The sequence below is a fragment of the Indicator indicator genome, chromosome 14 (assembly GCF_027791375.1).
Source record: "Indicator indicator isolate 239-I01 chromosome 14, UM_Iind_1.1, whole genome shotgun sequence".
NCBI lineage: Eukaryota > Metazoa > Chordata > Aves > Piciformes > Indicatoridae > Indicator > Indicator indicator.
In genome coordinates, this window is record NC_072023.1 from 17641217 (window position 1) to 17661380 (window position 20164).

General features: G+C 49.7%; 1 protein-coding gene across 1 annotated transcript in view; it reads right to left on the reverse strand.

The window, feature by feature from the left end:
* EPHA1 (EPH receptor A1) overlaps window positions 1–20164 on the reverse strand; it is a 36872-nt gene that overhangs the window by 1205 nt on the left and 15503 nt on the right. The window contains exons 4-16 of the mRNA XM_054386564.1: window positions 18360–18750; window positions 8798–8953; window positions 7663–7995; window positions 6671–6795; window positions 6419–6578; window positions 5262–5358; window positions 4126–4181; window positions 3730–3852; window positions 3442–3627; window positions 2941–3002; window positions 2361–2570; window positions 1580–1729; window positions 733–926 (exon numbers count right to left, since the gene is read on the reverse strand). Of these exons, the coding sequence (XP_054242539.1) occupies window positions 733–926; window positions 1580–1729; window positions 2361–2570; window positions 2941–3002; window positions 3442–3627; window positions 3730–3852; window positions 4126–4181; window positions 5262–5358; window positions 6419–6578; window positions 6671–6795; window positions 7663–7995; window positions 8798–8953; window positions 18360–18750 (2243 nt within the window). The remainder of the gene's footprint in view (window positions 1–732; window positions 927–1579; window positions 1730–2360; window positions 2571–2940; window positions 3003–3441; window positions 3628–3729; window positions 3853–4125; window positions 4182–5261; window positions 5359–6418; window positions 6579–6670; window positions 6796–7662; window positions 7996–8797; window positions 8954–18359; window positions 18751–20164) is intronic.

Genomic DNA, 20164 nt, shown 5'->3' on the forward strand with positions numbered 1-20164 from the left:
CCAGTCTTTGAGAACCCTTTCAGTCAAGAACTTCCTCCTGACAGCCAACCCAAACCTCCCTTGGGGCAACTTGAGGTCATTTCCTCCCCTCCTATCACTTGTTATTAGGGAGAAGAGACCAACTCCCACCTCAACCCAACCTCCTTTCAGGGACTTGTAAAGTGAGAAGATCTGCCCTCAGCCTCTTTTGCTCTAGATAAAACAACTACACATCCCTCAGCCACTCCATACCAGACCTGTTCTCCAGACCCTTCACCAGCTTCTTTGCCCTTCTCTGGACCCACTCCAGCCCCTTGGTGTCCTTCTCATAGTGAGGGTCCCAAAACTGAACCCAGAACTCAAGGTGCAGCCTCGCCAGTGCCCAGTACAGGGGGACAGTCACTGCCCTGGCTCTGCTGGTCGCACCATGGCTGACCCAGGCCAGGATGCTGGTGACCTGGTGACCTTCTTGGCCACACTGCTGGCTCAAAATGGCCTGTACTATGTGACAGTACCTAGAGGGTAAGCAGCCTCTGCCGGGCCTAGACCAACTTTGCCCTCATTGTGCGAAGAGCAAATGACTGCCCAGGGCAATGGCTGTGCCCTCTGGTCACCATGAAAGTGATGCCTACTCTCTGCACACAGAGCAGTCAAGCTGCCTCCCCACACCTCAAGGTACCTCCCCATCTGCTGGAGACAGGGCGGTGACCACCTGTCAGCTGAGCTGTCCTGCTCCAGTGGCAGCCTGCTCACCTGGGATCAAAGTCTGCCAGTGGCCGCAGGAGCTGCGGGCTGGAGAGGAAGTGCTGGAGCTGCGCTCGGATCTCCTGGAAATGAGGCCTCCTGGCACGGTCGTGTGCCCAGCAGCTCTTCATGAGCTCGTAGAGGATAGAAGGGCAGTCCACGGGTGGGGGCAGCCGGTACCCTTCCTCCAGGCTTTTCATCACCTGCACAGAGAACAGGCACAAGTGTGGCCAAGACAAGAGACTGTAACAGAGGAGCCAGAGATCTCAGTGGAGCTAGGAGTAGGCCCTTCGCTATTTTGCATAGCATGCAAAGCAGCTGATACCTGTATGAAGCAGGACTTGGGCAGCAAAGGATCAGGACTAAGGGATGTCAAAAAGTGAAGTGATATACATATGCACTTTCAGTCTTTACTAGCTTAGCTCCTGCTTGCTATTCAGGGCATGTGTTCATGAGAAGTGAGGACCAAACTGTCCTGGCATGAGCCCAGTGAGCATAGAGGGACCAGCCTCTTAGGAATCATTTCCACAGCATGTGCTAACCCCACAAACTTGCTGAACTGAGAGTGAGACCAGACACAACATACCAGAGCCAGAGGAAGGACAGAAAGGAACCAACAGAGAACATCTCCAGGCCAACTAGTCTTTAATTTGGCTCATTGCTCTTGACACCTCAACATGGTTCAGAGGCCCAAACACTTACTGCCCTCAGCTTGGTTGCACTGATTTTTAGCAGGAAGTGAGATGTAGAAGTTCCGTGTTCAAAAGAATCTCAAGACTGAGGGAAATCTCCAAACACTGGGCCCACATATCTTGTTTATTTTTGCAGCTAACCACTTGATCTCAGTATCCGTTACCTCTTGGTTGGTCATCTCCCCATAAGGCTTGTCACCGAATGACAGCACTTCCCACATGACAATTCCAAAGCTCCAGACATCACTGGCTGATGTGAAAATTCGGTGAGCGATGGCCTCTGGGGCTGTCCATCGGATGGGAATCTTGCCCCCCTGTAAAAGAGCAGATACAATGTACCCAGGGTGTGTCACTGAGCTGTGCTTCCATGCTGCTTTTGTGCAAGGAGCTCACAAAATGGTTTGAAGACTGAGCCCATTTCACTTGTATTCACATGATCACTCCTGAGGACATTTCTCAGGACAGAAGTGTTCTTGGAGCATGAATGCACTGAAGCCTCAGTTCAGCTGAATGCTACACAAAAGGGTTCTTGGGAGAGTAAGAGCCACAGCTAGATACCAGACATTAGAACCACTGGAACCTTCACTGAAAGGGACCTGTAATGTCTCTAGGCCAGCCCACAGGTGCACAGCAGGGCTATCTTCAGAGCTAGGTTTAGTTAATTCAGACCTCTTATCTTGCTTCTCATTTCAAAACCCAAATCCCTCTGATCTCTTAGCAAGCACAGCTGAACCTGACCTCCAGCCAGAGAAGCACCACCCCTGGATCACCCACCCTGCAACCTGCAGCTGGGCTAAGGGTTTTCCTCAGGCATTTTCCACCCAGCTCTTCCCTCGGCCTGCTCTTTCCTACTGTGCAGAAATTCTGCCATTCCCAGCTGGCAGAATCACAATCCCTCTTGGACTACAGCTCACTCACACGACTGATAGAGTGGGTTGGCATTACCTTGGTTTCATAGGTGCCCTCTGCATTGTTCTCCAGCACTCGGGAGAGACCAAAGTCAGAGACCTTGCACTGCAGGCTGCGTGTCACCAGGATGTTGCGAGCAGCCAGGTCACGGTGCACGTAGTTGTGTTCTGAAAGGTAGCTCATGCCAGAGGCTATTCCCTGCAGCATGCTCACAAGCTGCACAGGGCTAAATTTTTCCTCATTCTCCTGCATGTCAAAAAAAAGGGAGAGAAAACCCTGGTCAAGTGACATCAGTCTACTTGGTTTCTAGTTAGTGGCCTTATCAACCTGCAAAAGTGGCACTGGTGACCAAGTCCAAAGACAGTGCTGCAGTCCAAAGGACCCACCAGCTTCTCTCTAAGGGACTGGTGGTGGTCTCCACAGTTGTCAGGAGGCATCCACACCCAAAGACAACACTCTGAACACTGAACAAATTTGATGGTATTGAGTTCAGACTGTTGAGACTGGAAATGTGAGTGAGCAAAAAGTAAGTGGATGTCTGAATCTTATTCCTAGTCTTTCTTTAGGGTCCTATTTCCAGCAGCACACAGGCCTGTTATTGACTGGAGTCTCTTACCCGCAGGAAGGTGTCCAGTGCTCCATTCTCCATGTACTCGGTGATGATCATCATTGGCCTCCCTTAAGGAATACAAGAAGGTGTCAGCCTTTTTGCAAATCTCCTGCTCTTGCCTTCCAATGCTCTCCACATTGCCCCAACACAGAGAACCATATCCAACCCCAGCCAGCATTCCCACTCCACTGGCACAGCTGGCTGACCCTTTTACTTTGACGTCCCTCAATGACTTTGCGTTCCCCCTTCTGTCACACGTAGAGCCTTACAGCATCCCTTACACTGTGCCAATTTCTCATCCACTCACCAACCAAAGACGACCTCCCCTAACAGTAGTTATGACTCTGTTGGAAATCCATACCTCTCCTCCTCCCTCACCCTCTGCCCTAAGCTCACCACAGAGTGCCTATCTTCTCCCGGCACAGCCCCTCTGACAGCATCCTCCCTCCCTAAGGCCCGAGAAGGTGCCCATTCCTGCAGTCATTGCAGGACTCTCTTTACACTCACTTTTGGTGACAACTCCTTCCAGGCGCACGATGTTGGGGTGATTGAACTGCCCCATAATGGTTGCCTCACGCAGGAAGTTCCACCACTGCGAGTCTGAGTACGTCGACTTCAGGGTCTTGATGGCAACCACAGTGCGCTCTTTCCCTGGGAGCCACAGTGACCCACGGTAGACCTCCCCAAACTCCCCTGAGGACAAGCAGAGGCAAAAGGTCACAGCTGAACTCAGGAACAGGCAGCAAAATAACAGAGTGGAGGACCTGAAAGATGGGAGAGTGACAAGGAACTCACCCTCTCCAATCACATTCTCCATAGTGACACAAGAGATGTCCAGTTCTTTAGTGAACTCCAGTACCCCTCTGCTGGGGTCATCATATGGTTGCAGATCTACATAGGGCTTCAACCAGACCTTCTCTATGGTCAAGGGAAACACAAGAACAAATTCATCTGTCAACTCTTTTGGACAAGCTTTTTGGGGCAAAGCTACAGAAGCAGAGGGAAATCCATGGAATTCTGACAATGGCACTAAACAAACCTATCAACCATAAACTGAAGATTACAGCTGTCAAAGAGGCAAATTACATCAGCAAATCCATGCCAGTGTCTGATCTGAAACTGCTATGGCTCTTCATTTCTCCCAACCCATTCCAGGCTTCTCCCTGGTCACAGTACTCCTCTGAAGCTCACCTCGATCAAAGCCTGAGGTGTTGTAATCCGGCCGTGCCTGCCTCCGATGAGCCTGCCTGGAACGTAAGAAGAGGTCATGAAAAGCTTGCACAGAGAAAAGCAGCACTGCCATGGTGTCTGCCCTGCTGGGCAGGGACAGAAGTAAGGGCAGTGCAGAGCAAGGTGAGCCCAGACAGTGCACCAGGTTGGTAGAGCACAGTAAGCAAGAGGGGATGCTTCGTTTCCCTTTCGAGATGCAGCTTTATTTCCATGCAGGCACTTTAATCCATCCTGCTGCTTGCTGCATTAGAGAGCATTGATTTTACCTTCTCTGTACACTTTCATCATAAAAACCTGATCATCTTACAGCCAAATGATAGCAGCCCTGTAGGCATGTAGAGAGGACGTAGAATTTTATATCTGGGCAGAGGACCAGTGGTAGAAACTGGTCTGAACTGACTGGCTATACCTATTGCACCTTCACTGAGCAGCAGATACAGAAATTACTCTACCATACCACATCCACCTGCCATGGTATGGTAACAGTGGCAGTGCTGGGCTACAACAAACTGAGAATCACAGAGTCACAGAATGTTAGGGGTTGGAAGGGATCTCTGAAGATCATCCAGTCCAACCCTCCTGCCAGAGCAGCATCACCTAGGGCAGGTCACACAGGAACACATCCAGGTGGGTTTGCAGTGTCTCCACTGTTCCCAGTTTGGTGTCATCAGGAAACTTGCTGACAGTTCCCTCTGTGCCCTCACTCAGTTCACTTGATGAACATATTGAATAGTACTGGTCCTAGTACCAACCCCTGAGGGACTCCACTAGATAGAGGCTTCCAACTAGGCTCTGTCCCACTGACCACAGCTCCCTGACTTATTTCCTTCGACCTGTTCACATCCACCACACCACCTGATCATCCAGACCGCACTGCCTCACTTTAGCTGCCAGGATGCAACCCCTCCCATCCTGCTAATCGAAATTACTTCCTGACACTCACTCTAGCTCAGCACAGCACCCTGGGCTTACTCTTGCTTCTCTAAATGACCTTTACCTACTCAATATCCTGGGAGGCCTCTCTCCTTTTCTCAAGCCCCTGCAGCTCAGCCAGCCTTCCTCTGTCACTTCTTCAGTACCAACATGTCAACACTCACCTGCGCCGAAAGATGAAGATCCCCAGAAGCAGCCCAAGAAACAGCAGGACTCCAAATATAATGGAGACTATGACACCCCCAGACAGAGCTCCTGAGTCTGCAGAAACAAAGACAGAGGCCACATCATTTAGAAGACCAAGAACTATTTGTCTGGAATAGTATCACCTCCTTATCAGCTTCTACACAGTTAACTATTTAGCTAGATGAAGGCATGCCTTTGCTTTCCTCTCTGTCCTTACTTCATTACAACAAAACTGATCAAAGCCAGTCCTATCACTGCAGGCCTTTGCAAACAGTCCCTCTGAAGCCTTCTTGTAGCCCTCTTCAGCTACTGGAAGGCCATCTGGAGCCTTCTCTTCTGCAGGCTGAACAACCCCAGCTCCCTCAGCCTGTCCTCATAGCAGATGTGCTCCAGACCCCTGAGCATCTGTGTGGCCTGCTCTGTACCATCTCCACTATGTCCAGTCAATAGGAGGGTCTGTGAACATGTGGGATGAAAAGAGAGCAAACTCCACTAAAGAGAACTTTTAATAAAGAGAAGTCTCTGAGTGACCCAGGGACAGAGAAGGCTAGATGTGAGGCCTGTATGAGATGTTCTTTGACACAGGAGAAAGGTCTTCTTGTGGCCTCAACAGCTTGCCCTTCTACACTGCTGCTTTGGCAGAGAACCTTTTTCAGCAGTGCATACCACTTTCTGGGCTCAGAGGCTGGACTACATACAGTGGAAACAATAAAGCTGGAAAAGACTATTGGTGAGATCCTTGGAGTTCTCCTTTTCACCAGTCACCTTCACACAAAAGGAGGCCCATGGGAATCATTTTGCTAACATTCAAACTCAGAAGACTGCCAGAATCAAACGTATTCAGGAGAACCAGATGAATGGTAGGCTAAGTGCCAGTACAACACACAAACCTGAGACTGATCAGCCCTGAACACTACAGCACATTTTATATGGCAGCAAGGGAACAGGATAAATACCTCCTTGTTTTGCATCTTCACAAAGCACCAGGTTTGGTCTGGGCCACAAGGAACTCAAGAGTGTGGTGTTTGTGCCTTACAGCTAGCAAAGCACAGCAAGAGATCCATGTACCATGTGAATTTGCAGTCTGATGGAGAAGGGAGCTTCTCCCAGATGAAGTTCAAGGGCTGCGCTTTACCTGGTGGAAGGGTACGGAATTCCTGCTCTGGGGAGTAGGGCCCAGGCCCAAGGGGTGTGATGGATCTCACACGAAGCAGGTAGGCTGTGTCTGGCTGGAGGTCTCTCAGGGTGACGTTTGGCTCAAGAAGGTGTTTCACTGTGTAACGAGCCTCCTCCCCCTGCAGAAATCAAACAGGGCCACCCAGTGAACAAAGAAAACACATTCACCCCTTTGGGTGAAAGAAGGCAGAACAAATAAAGCAGGCCTCACCTTCTCAAAGAACATGACTTCATACTCCACGGAGGACCGGCTGCGCTGCCATGGAACAAGCCATGAAACAGAAAGACTGCTGTCATCTCGTTGTGTCAGGACAAACTGGGACACTGTCACTGGAGCTGCAGGGAAACCAACACAGAACATCAGGAAGAAATACAAGCATCACGCAGACCAGACCCTCTCTTCGCCACAGGCTCTCTCTTTCCTTCTCTGGTTGTATCATGCAGTGGGAACTCCCCTACTCTGCCCTGGTGAGACCACACCTGGAATACTGTGTCCAGTTATGGACTGAAGAGTGAAGCCCGGTTCTCCTTGTCCTTTATCACCACCAGGAAGCAATAAGGTGAGCCAAAAGTAGCTCTGCTTTCCTAGCTCTGAGTTGTGCGACCAACATGGAGCATCCAGGAAGAAAAGTTGTCTTTTGTCACTAAATCAGAACTTGGGGAAGGCATCAAGGCCTGTTGAGCACTGAGCTGTCACTTTTCTATAACCACATTTCACAGCACTCTGGAAAAGGTTCATGGGATGGACAAAGTAGCTGGCTGGAAGCTAAGCTACAGAAACATGGCAAGAACTTGCTTGGCTGTACCATCCTCATGACTCGATGCTTTCAGAGGTTTGCTGTTGCTGTAGTTTGGGCTCAGTTACAGCAGGGTTTCTGTTGTGAGCCATGGGCAATATTTCATGTCACAGTCCCTGCTCTCTCTGTTACACATACTGGATGATGCTAGTGTACAACAGGGAGGGCTTTATCCTCCTCATTTCTAGTCCTTGGTGGACTCATAGCTCTTGGTGAGTAATTACTGCTGCTGTTAATTGCAAGGAATACAGTTGATGGACTTTACATGCCAGAGGCAGAGGTACCTCAGAGTCTTTATCATACCATACTAACACAAATGGCAGACAGAAGGAGAAAGCTTAAACATTCAGAGATTCCACTTCCTTTCCCTGAAAAGCAGGAAGAACTTCTCCCTGCTTCTGCTAACCTGCATGTCCAACTGCAACCCAGACAGCTGGAGAAGTTCTCTGTGGAGCAGGCCCCATTCCTGAGACACCATTCTGAGCTTCCACAGTGAATGTGTAGTTGGTGTAAGCTTCAAGGCCATCCACATCCACAGCAGGCTTTGTGAGGCCAGAGGCACTGGGGGAGAACACCACGGCAGCCTCGCAGGGCTCACAGGACAGGAAGTGGCAGCGCTGGCAGCCGACTGTGTAGGTCAGGTCCTTGCGCCCACCATGATCGCTGGGGGGCTGCCACCACAGACTCAGCTGTGTGCCAACGAGGGAGAAGCTGACATTGCGAGGAGCTGAGGGGGGGCCTACAAGAAGCATGAGAGAGAACATTAGACCCAGCTGTCAGTACTCAAAGCACTGGGGCAGTTTTCTACCTGCATTTTCCACCTGCATTTTGATGCAGCCCTCTGTCTTCCCACCTTCTCCCTGATTTCTCATCCCCATTTCCCAACATTTTGTTTCCTTTAATCCCCTTTTATCCATAGAATCAAAGAATTATTTGGGTTGGAAGGGACCTTTAAAGATCATCTAGTCCAACCCCACTGCCATGAGCAGGGACCTATTCAACCAGATCAGGTTGCTAAGAGTCCCACCCAATCTGACCTTGAATATTTCCAGGGACGGGGCATCACAATTTCTCTAAGCAACCTGCTCTGGTATCTCACCACCCCCATTGTGAAAAAAAATCCTTCTGTATGTCCCATCTAAACACACCCTCTTTCAGTTTAAAACTGTTGTCTCCTGTCCTGTCACTGCAGGCCTTGGTAAAATGGATATCTCTATCTCTACTCCCTCTGCTAGACTCACTTTAACAAGTCCCTGTCTCCTTTGTTCTGGGGACCCCCAAAGCTGGATGCAGTACTCCAGGAGGGGTCATATCAAAGCAGAATGGAGGCAGAGATTCCCCTCCCTTGACCTGCTGGCCATGCTTCTTTTGATGCAGCCCAGACTATGACTGGCTTTGGCTTTCTGGGCAGCAAGCACACATGGCCAACTCCTGTCCAATTTTCCCTCCACCTATATCCTTCAGTTGCTCCCTGCAGAGCTGGCCTCACTGAGTTCATGCCCAGTGTGCACAGCCACTGTTCTTTCCCCTTCGTGACTCACGGGTACAAGCAACGTTCTGGCTCTCGGCAGGCGCCCGATAGAAGCCTGCATTGCAGGCACAGGATGTAGCCCCTGACTCGCTGGACAGGCTGTTGGGAGGACACTTCAGGCAGTGGTCGGTCTCCAGGGAGTGACGGTAGAACCCCCGCTGGCAGGCTGTGAAGAGACAAGTCAACACACAGTCAACGAGTAACCACTTCGGGGCAGCTTCCTGACCATTCTTTTATCTGCTTGCTTTTCTTCCATTATCTTAGCTGACAGAAATGTTTAGGTCAGAAGGGACCTCTGGAGGTGACCAAGTCAATCATCTTCTCAGAGCAGACAGTGAAGAGATGCAAACTCAAGGTAGGATCAATGTTATGATAGGACTCTCGACTGAAGAAGAGGTACCCAATTCCCCATGGATGCTGTATGAGAACAGAAGCTGGTCAACCTCAAAGCCTTCTTCCAGCATAAACCCAGACTGGTTCCCACCTTGCCCTTCAAGCTTTCCACACCATGAATGAGAACTGTGAAAACTAGCTCCAAGTCCTCATACTCCTCAGAGTCCTCTGCTTGCTGATTTCATATGGGGTAGCCAGTGGGCTTTTTAGCAGAAGCATCTTTTGTCCTGTCAAGGGTTTATAGCTGAGCATCACCTTGCAGGGCCCTGGGGAACATCTACGTCATGTTCAGGTCACCTAACAGCACTGAGTGCAACGGGCTACAGAGCCAACACAGACTTCGAGGCAACAGCTGCCACACGTTTGCTGTTTCCATTTCTACAAAGGAAGCAGCCACATCTGGCACTTTGGGTTTACTGCGCTGCTATTAGCTCGATCTACAGAAGCACTGCTCTGCCTACCCCCTATCCCAAGGCCAATGCTTCACCTCTGTAAGAATGGAGCAAGGAGAAATTAAGTGACAGAAGTTGAAGTAACCTGTGAATTTAATACTTACCAACCTGTGCTTAATGAACCTACCAAATGTTTTTCAACTACAGGAACAAACAACCTATTGCTAATCATGTGGTTGAGGAATAAAGACACAGATTTTCTGCCACGGCTACCACCTTGCATTTAATTTGAGCCTTGAGAGAATTAACTCTTTCATATTGCACTATAAAAGCAACAGTGTTTTGTATAACCCCCCCGTAAGATCTCAACAGAGAAAGCCATCTGCTCAGCAGCCTGACACAAATGGCTTAGTGTGGTGGAGCATAGCATAGGAAATGATCCCTATCCAGAAGACAAAAACCATTCCAGACACAGTTGAACACCTGAGGGACCTAGAAAAACCATCCACTAACAAAGGCCAAACAAGATTCCTCATCATCAGTCTCAGGTAGAGTCGCAATCCTCACTGTATGCTGAGATCTCTCTCTAAATTGTCATCAGAGAAGCGGCTTCATCTCATTCCTGTTGCTCCCTCTTCCTGCCCTGAGATGGCAGGCAAGCTGCCCCATTAACATTGCATCATGACAACTGGCCTACCAGTTGCATAGCAATACTATGGCACAACCACTTAGGGATACTGCGACAGTATACAGGTCAAAAGGATTTGCAGAAGTGAAGCCTAAAGAGCACAGAAAGAAGAAAAAACCACAAGAAACAGGAGCAGCCAGCACATTCCAGTTTCAGGAAATAACAGAACCACTCAGGAGTCTGCTGTCATGAGCTACAGCCATGAGATTGTGAGCAGTGACACCAAGACTCCTAAAAGAATTCAAAGGCTCAAGCACTGTCACCAGCCCAAAGAGATCCAATTTCTATTCCTGATCAAATCATCTCTCTGAGAAACGGGCAAGAAGAAAAGTTACTTTGATTTACAGGTGATAGGAACAAAGCTACTCACAACTGAGAACGCTTATATGTGCTGCAGTGAAGACGAAAGCTTTCTTGCCTCCTGCTGTTTTGTTCCAGCACAAGAATTTGAAATTTGAGACACTGGGTCAGTTTGGTTCAGGAGAGCTTTGACAGCACCATGAAAAAACCAATGAATCAGAGCACAGACTTGTGTAACACAGAGGTTCTCATGTTCCCTGGATAATACTACCTGCCATAAATATGTGTCAATATATGCAGCCTCTTCTTACCAGGCTGAGACAGTTTGGGAAAATTGGGCTTTGGGATCTTTGCAAGAGTAGTTAGCCGTAAGAGAACTGTAACCTCTGCTCCTCCAGGCCTATGCTCTGGTGCTGCTCCAGTCCACAGCCTACGTATGCTTCACCCACTGGTGCTGTCGAAACCCTTCAAGCAGAAGAGCTACACTGCAGGAAGACTGCAGGAGTACAAGGAGGGAGCTCCACCGGGGAGCATTTGGGCAAAGGGAAAAACCCAGAAGGTTGATGAACAGGCACCAGCTGCCTGGACCAGGTCACAGCACCCGAGGTCATTTCTACCTCTGTGCACTAAAGCAGAAAATGAGGTGCAGGCCAGAGCACAGACAGCCTGCACGCCCCAGACGCCAGCACGGCCGCAGCCTCGGGCCTGGATAGGAGGTGAGCAGTGGGCATGAGGCCATCCCGTATCGGGCCTGCGGCCCACGCAAGCCCATGCCAGCCCCGACCGGGGCTCAGGGAGCGGCGGGCACAGCCCTGCCCCGCAGCCAGGGCGAACCCCGGAGGCCGGAGAGGACGCGGTCCGGCGCCTCTAGGCACGACCCCCTGCCCCGTCCCGTCCTGCGGCCCCGGGTCGCGACCGCCTGACCGAACCAGGCGCTGCGGCATCGGCGCCCGCCGCCTCTGCCTCACCATCGCAGCAGGCTGGGCCTACGAACCTGCCGTACCGGCAGCGGCCCGCAGGGGGCGCCACAGTACCGGTGGCTGCGGGCCTCTAGCGAGGCGGGCAAACCACAGCGCCCGCCGGGGCCCGACCCACCCCGTAGGCGGTGCGAAACCCCCTCCGGGGGATCCAGGGATGGGGGAACCAGACACCGCCGGGCCGCCGCCCACAGCTGTGGTGTGCCAAGGGGAGGAGGGTACCCCGGCGGGCGGCGGGCCGGGGAGCCCGGCTCCCAGCGCTGCCTACCTCCGAGCGCTGCTTACCTCCCTGCCTGGAGGCTTTGGGCTCCCTGGGCAGAAGCAGAGAGGCTACCCTCGGCCCACCCACGAGCGCAACCACCGGGGCCGGGGCCGGCCAGAAGTTCCAGCTCCCGCCAAGGCCCCACGGCCCCCGACACCTGGCTTCCCAGAGCCATAGGCACCCGCTCCAGGCAACAGGACTGGAAAAACAAGCCTGCGAAAGGGCCTGCTCCACACTGCAGAGAGGATGGCTCGGACACTCCATTCCATGTTCTTTATCCTCATTCCTCACTAGGAGGGCGGGCAGAGTCCTGGAGCAGGCTGCCCAGAGAGGTTGGGGAGTCTCCATCTCTGGAAGCACCCCAAACCCGCCTGGATGTGTTCCTGTGTGATTCACTTCAGGTGATGCTGCTCCAGCAGGTGGACTAGATGAGCTTCAGGGGTCACTCCCAGTCCCTCACATTCTGTGCCACCAAGCACTGAGCAGTCTTGCAGACCTGGGCTTTCAGGGAGCAGAGGGGCCCAGCCAGCCTTCATGTTTGTGGTCAGTTACATATGTGAGGAAATTAATCACAGACCTCTGGCTTTACCAACAGCAGTCTGCAACACAATGAGAGGCTGAGATAGAATACGCTGGGCAGGCACAGCTTTTCTGAGATTATGGGATAGCTGATCTATTATATACCTGGCAAAGCTTTACATGGATAGGAGTTTACTGAAATGTTGAGTGAACTAGTTAAGAATCTCAGCTTTTGGCTTTCTGTTGCCTTCTGTTCTGTAACAGAGGACAGGGTCTCCTCCCTCTTAGTGAAGTAAAGGTTATGCTTTCCTGGTTTTTAGTTCCCACTTAAGGCAAAACTTGGAACTGTTGAAAAATGTTTACAAATGTTAATTAGCTTGGGCAGCTTGTGCCATCTCAGCAATTTAACCATATCCTTATTGCCTGGAACTAACAGAGAGTCTTTGCATCCATATTAGCAAAGCTTCCACATAGATTTTCCAACAACTAACAAGTGTCCTTCAAAATCAGCAAGAACCAGTGGATATAGTCCAGGACCTGACAAGCAACATGATGATCTAACTTATGACCATATAAACAAAAAGAATTCAAAGGCTAAAACAAAGTTCAAGAAAGGTTCCTCTCCTGAAGACCATCAGAAATTGCTAGAGACCACAGCACCTTGCTGGAAGACCCCTGCCCAAAATGAACCCCTCACCCTCTGAGCATGCCCAGTGAATTCAAGAGAAGCTGGACCTTTAGTGTGAAGCGAGTAAGAGACTGCCCAATGGATGGCTGGTAGGTGTTGCCATGAGCTGTAGCTACTACATCTCACTGTACAAATAATTGCCAGGAGTTTCACCTGGTGTGTGCTGGGTTTGTGGGAATGCCCCCAGCACACAAACTTGCACAGCTCTGTAATAAAGCAATGGCTGCTCCTTAGTGCCAACCCCAGTGGGGAGGAGCTGGGGTCCCAATTATGATGATGGTTTTGGTGACCCACATCAGATTCTACATCTGATGCTCAGCAGATTCACAGGATTGTGAGGACCATGGAACGTTTGTTGGGGAGATCCTCCAGTCCCCTGGTCTGGTGAGTTCTGAGCAAGACCCCCGGGTCTGTGTTAAGCATTACTAAAGGATGAACCTAGTCATAAGTCAGGAAATGCTTTCCCACGGGATCAGGGCTTAAAGGATAGAAAAAGCATCCGGACAGGGAATCAAGGCTTAATTGCACACTATTATGGGGACTCCTGGAGTGCCAGCCCAGATGCAAAGGCTTGATGACATGTTACTGAGTGCCAGCCAGGGTAGAGGTTATGGTTGTGTTCAGAATTGTACAGGTTACTGTCATATTCAGAACTGTAATTAGTGTGGTTCCTTTCATTAGGCAGTGTAGTGTGTAATTTGGTTGGTTGGTTTTACTGTGGGGTCTAGTCAATTGTCTAAGGGGTCTGAGGGAAGCATCTTAAAGAAGTAGCCTCTGGGATGTCTTTTAAGCAATGATAATGGAACACGTGTTAATGTGTTAATAGTGTGAACTGACTTGGGTGTGTAGTAATGAGAAATGAGCTTGAGCAGCACCTGGCAGGGTCAGGGTCACAGATCCTTTCAGGGGTGTTAATCTATGCCAGTGAGAGTGATGCCAGCTGAGATTAAGGCAGATGTTAAGTGCATAGCTCTTGCTGGAAGTGTGTCACGTCTTGAGAGGAGGGGCTGGGGCACAGTCCCTCAACCATCCTCATCTCTGCTATGTTCACAGACTTTTGTGAAGTTTTTTGGGGTTCTGGTTCGTTGGTTTGGGGGTTTTGTTTGTTTGTTGTTTGGTTTCATTTCTAATATTCTAACCCTGGCTCTCTGTTTTTCTATGAGACATCTGGCATGACATGGAGGATTGAGTAACAGTTGTGGATGTTGAGCATGTGCTCTGTTTGACTCAGTATCATACTTAGGGGTATAGACTTTGACATTTGTTTTGCAGTTTATTAGGCAAAGATACCCACTTGGGCACTATAGCCTGAGGGAAGCTGCATGTGTGTTGGTTTAGCCTGGCTTTAGTAGTTCTACCTGAAACAGGGCTGCCTTTGACTGCTGTAAGCTCCCCACCCTGATACAGACAGAATCAGAATGCTCTAACAAGGAAGAAACTGACAAGGAAGAACTCAGAGACAAAGAGCTGTGATTCTGGCCCCTCTTAGCCAGAAGGGACCTGCAGGAAACCAGTCTGTATGCATCTAGAGTGCTATTAAACTGGAATGGAGATCCACAATCCTAACTGGGGAGACACACAGGCTCTGCTGGAATTTGTTTACTCCTGAGCAAAAATAGACAGTCTGGGATAAGGCAGCAGAGAAAGTGGTTCAGAAGCATGTACCCAACTTTTTATCTCCTCAAGGAGGATATCAAATGGAATCCTGATTAAGATGATGAATTAGAAAGTCTAATGGAACATCAAGACTTAATTCTGTATGGAATTTAAGATGGACTAGAAAACCCTAAACATTTGCCTAAATTGTATGAAATAAGGCAAGGAGATTGTGTGAGGCAGCCTTAAACTGGATAGATTTGACTGCAGAGGATGCTGGCAATATGAACCTGTTCAATATGTTGTTTATTGGTTAGTCAGCATCAGACAGTAAAAACAAACTGCAGAAGGAACAGACCAGATGATGACAATTGCACACTAATAGAACAAGGTGAAGGACAAAGAGAAGTGAAGACAAGTAAAATTGCAAAAAGAGCCAGAGGAGGTGTTTGAGGAAGACTGGGAGGCAGACGTAGAGGTAATGAAGGCAATGCTGGTTGTGACCTACCTTTAGGAATCAATGTGCTTAATACAGGAAGAAGGGACATTGAAAAAGAGAATGCCCATGCCTTTTGGGGGGACAAGGAAAAGAAACAGAGGAAGCAGCTGGAATAGTGGCAGAAATTGAATTAGACTGAAGGGGACCAGAAGAATCTACTCTGGTCCTCTGGTTCCAGTTTATCTGGGAAATGAAATAATAAAATTTTTGATTGATAAAGTTACTCATTTAATAATAAATAGCTTTAAAGGACCTATAAGGAAAAATAAAATAAATGTTGCTGGTGCCACAGGGGTGGAGACTCCATGCAATTTTTTTTACAGCCTATGGCACTTTCAGTTGGAGACATTAAACTAAGAGACGAGTTTCTCTAGATGTTAGAATGTCTGTTACCTCTGATGGAAGTGACTTATTAAACAAATTAGGAGCACAAATAACTTTTGAACTGGAACAAAGTTCAAGTCTGTATTTCAACTAATAATGGAGAGCACAAGTATAGATGCCACAGGAATCACATCTCAGGAAGGGAACACTGAAAAGGAAGACCAGACACAGATCCCACCCAAAATAATCAGTGTGGGAATTCCTTTAGTGTGGGCAACTGTGAAGCCTGGAAGAGCCAAATCAGCAGAACTGGTAAGAGTGGAACTGAAACCAAGGGCGAAACCAGTAACACACAAACAATACTCTTCAGAATTGGAAGCTTGGGTGGGATTGGAGCCCACAACCACCAATTCCTTCAAATACAGATCATTATGGGAGTACCAGTTCAAATAGAGCGCTCCAATTTTGCCCATTCTGAGGAATATGGGCTGGTACAAGTTCTAAGGGCTATCCATAAGATTGTGATGGATCTACACCTGGTAGTACCTCATCCTTATATAACATTAGCAACAAGAGGTGACTCTAATACCTATTTTACAGTATGGGACTTAAGGAATCTTTCTTTTATAATTCATTGGAGGAACAAATAAATTGGTTTGGAACAAGAAAGCTCAACAACTGGAGGAGTTAAGCTGGACACAACTCCCTCAAAGACTTAAAAATAAGTCCTAAAACCTTTGATAAGATGTTGGCAGAAGAACTGGAGCAATGGCAAGCTTGGCAATAAAGGGAGAATGAAAGGTTGGCTACACTGTGGTCACTCTAGAGGGTGAAATTAAAGTGAGACCATTACCAGCAAACACATTAACTCACAAAGCTAACTGATTGCCCTGACCCAAGCCTTGGACATCATTATGACTTGGAACAAACAAAAGAGTCTTTGCATCCATATCAGCAAAACTTCCACATAGATCATCCCTAAATAACAAAGTGTCCTTCAAAACCAGCAAGAACCAGTGGATATAGTCCAGGACCTGACAAGCAACATGATGATCTAACTTATGACCATATAAGCAAAAAGAATTCAAAGGCTGAAACAAAGTTCAAGAAAGGTTCCTCTCCTGAAGACCATCAGAAATTGCTAGAGACCACAGCACCTAGCTGGAAGGACCCTGCCCAAAATGAACCCCTCACCCTCTGAGCATGCCCAGTGAATTCAAGAGAAGCTGGACCTTTAGTGTGAAGCGAGTAAGAGACTGCCCAATGGATGGCTGGTAGGTGTTGCCATGAGGTGCAGTTACTACATCTCACTGTACAAATATCTGCCAGGAATTTCACCTGGTGTGTGCTGGGTTTGTGGGAATGCCCCCAGCACACAAACTTGCACAGCTCTGTAATAAAGCAATGGCTGCTCCTTAGTGCCAACCCCAGCGGGGAGGAGCTGGGGTCCTGATTACAGCGACAAAAGCAGAAGACACTGCCAGAAGGTCTTCCTCCATTCTGTCCCTTTTTACATGTCTGAAGAAGCCCTCCCATCTTCTGAGGACAAAGTAGAAGCTGTGACCTCAGTCTTTATTCTGACTTGGATTGTTTCCAGTCCTTTGCACAATGCCTGTTTTTAACATGGAGGGAGAGGACACCAAGGTACCCCCCAGCAGGCAACCTACATATACCTTCTCCTCTGGTCCTCCAATAAGACACTGCTTTGGACCCTCCTTCCCCTGCTAGGTTCTCCCCTCTTCCCTTCCTCTCCTGGGAGACCTCCCCAGTGCTTACTGATCATAGAGAAGACAGTTTTGGCTGCAGCTCTACTTGGGCAGAGTGGGATGAAAGCACAGATGTAGAATGAATCTGTGCTGTGATAGCACTCAGGGCTTGTCCAGACATGACAGCTTCCCTGCCCCTTCCCAGGGCAGTGCTCTCAGGAGGGTGGGGAGAGCAAGTGGAAAAACTGGCTGGGCTGTGCAAGAAGAGGTGATTGCTGGAGGATCTTGTGCTTCAACCTTCTCCAGCTCCTCAAGCAAAATGAGCAGCAAGCAAGGAGGATTCACAGAGGCACCGTATCACTGCAGCAAAGAAAAGGTAGAACAAAGCAGAAAAACAGGGCAGCTGCTGACCCTGAGAGCAGTGCATGGATTCCTTTTTCTGTTTGCTTTAGCCTTGTCCCGTATGGCTTTGCCAACGAGAGAGGTGTGCTATCACCTCCCTCTTTGCAGTAACACACAGCCCCCAAATCACCACACACATCCTCCCCGCTGACAAACACACCGAGGTGCCCTAAGCAGCTGAATCTTGTTCCCTCTGTGGCAAAGGGAGAGCCCTCCATTGCTCACTCAGCAGCCATGGCTGTCTCTGGCTCCAGAACCCCAAGGACTCCTATGCTTGCCAACTGCTCTTCCTCAGAAATGAGCCAGATGCCCGTGGTATTATGCAATGTGCTCTACATCATTTTCCAAGAGAGAAAAGCCACCACAGTCCGAGCAGAAGGGGACACAGAAGAAACTTGCCCGGCTCTGTCTGTCAGCCTTCTAGTCACGGGACAAATACGCTGCTTGTGCGTCTGACACGTCTGCCCCGAGAGAACAAGGCTGCCCTTTAAGGGTTAGGAACCAGTTGTTGAGTAAGTCAGTGTCAATCACAGTTACAGCTCACAGAAACCAGCTCCAGAGCTGAAGGCTCCTGGATGAAGCCCAAGAGGGAGTGGAGAGGTCTGTGCAAGTCTTACACCTGATATGAGGAGAAAAATCACGACTGAAAAAGAGAAGCTAAGGAAGGAAGGGTGTAAGATACACCTGGCAGGCACAGAGAGCGGGCAAGAGAAGAGGCAGAGCACACCAGCTCCCCCAGTCCCACTTTATGCTTACAGATGCTCTGATCTCTAGCTGCCTGGAAGCTCTGCCATGGCCGGCTGCCAGCGTCTGTCTGCACACTCACCTACGCAGCTCCCGTTGACTTCCTCAAAGCCCACGGCACACAGGCAGCGGCCCATCGGGACCAGCCACTCCCCGTCCATGCTGCAGTGCATCCGGGGTGCAGAGCCTGCTTCTTCAGCTGCATCCTCCACACAGACCCCAGGGACTTCTGTCAGCCCCTCCGAGCCCGCCAGCGTCTCCGGAAAGCGGGCCAGGCCACGCACGGCCTCCGGGCAGGTCTTGTAGTAGACACGGACGGACACCATGGCGATGCAGGCCCCGGAGTTCTGGAAGGCCAGGTAGAAGCCCCGGTGGGACAGCTTCCCAATGGGGCACACCTCCGTGTTCAGCTGCATGGCGCCCGACTCGATGTCTCTGCTTGTGAAACTGCGATCTGCTGCCACAGTGTTGAGCTGAGGGAAAAAGGCCACAGCTGTAACACCTAAGCAGGCAGTGGCAGCTGAGACGCCCATGGGTCTCAAACTTCTTTTACACTGAGGCCTTTCAGAGGCTGGATGGTCAGCTGCTTACAATGCCAGAGCACTTCATGTTTGCTTTGCACTTGAAGGAGGTATTAGCAATGGGGCCCACATCCATTCCTGCCTACATGCCTTCCATTATCTCCTTTCAACTCTTTTATAGTCGTTCACTAGTCTTATACAGTACGGACTCACAGAATTGTGGGTTTTGGAAGGGGCTTCCAGACATCATCTAGTCCAACCCCCCTGCTAAAGCCCTATATACTGGATCTCTGATCTTGGAGGTCTTTAGGAATGACACGTCCCCAAAGAAGAAAAATCTCTTTTGTGGTATGTTGCTTTGCAAATTGTATGCAGTAGAATTGCAGCACTACTTAGAGTTGTGGTTTTTAAACTGACCAGTGAATGACAGCCACCTGTTTCTAAGCTGTCCTTGATGCAGATCAGATCTTGTACTGCAAGGCGCTTCTCATGCAGTGCTAAACATAGTTCAGCACTCTAGATAGTTGGGTGAAAAGTTCTCCCATGCTCTTACATTCCCACTGCCTCAGCAAACAGAGGATGAAAGTGAGCAAGAGATGCTTCCAATGCTTGGGCAGAGGGGAAAGGCCTCTGTGGCATCATAGAATCATAGAATCAAGAAGGCTGGAAGAGACCTCAAAGATCATCGAGTCCAACCTGTCACCCTAAACCTCATGACTATCTAAACCATGGCACCAAGTGCCATGTCCAATCCCCTCTTGAACACCTCCAGGGATGGTGACTCCACCACCTCCCTGGGCAGCCCATTCCAATGGCCAACCACTCTCTCTGTGAAGAACTTTCTCCTCACCTCCAGCCTAAACCTCCCCTGGCACAGCTTGAGACTGTGTCCTCTTGTTCTGGTGCTGGTTGCCTGGGAGAAGAGACCAAACCCCTCCTGGCTACAACCTCCCTTCAGGTAGTTGTAGACAGCAATGAGGTCACCCCTGAGCCTCCTCTTCTCCAGGCTAAACAGTCCCAGCTCCCTCAGCCTCTCCTCATAGGGCTTGTGCTCAAGGCCTCTCCCCAGCCTCGTTGCCCTTCTCTGGACATGCTCCAGCAATTCAACATCTTTCCTAAACTGAGGGGCCCAGAACTGGACACAGAACTCAAGGTGTGGCCTAACCAGTGCTGTGTACAGGAGTACAATGACCTCCCTGCTCCTGCTGGCCACACTATGCCTGATGCAGGCCAGGATGCCATTGGCTCTCTTGGCCACCTGGGCACACTGCTGGCTCATGTTCAGGCGGCTGTCAACCTGTACCCCCAGGTCCCTTTCCACCTGGCTGCTCTCCAGCCACTCTGACCCCAGCCTGATATGAAGAGC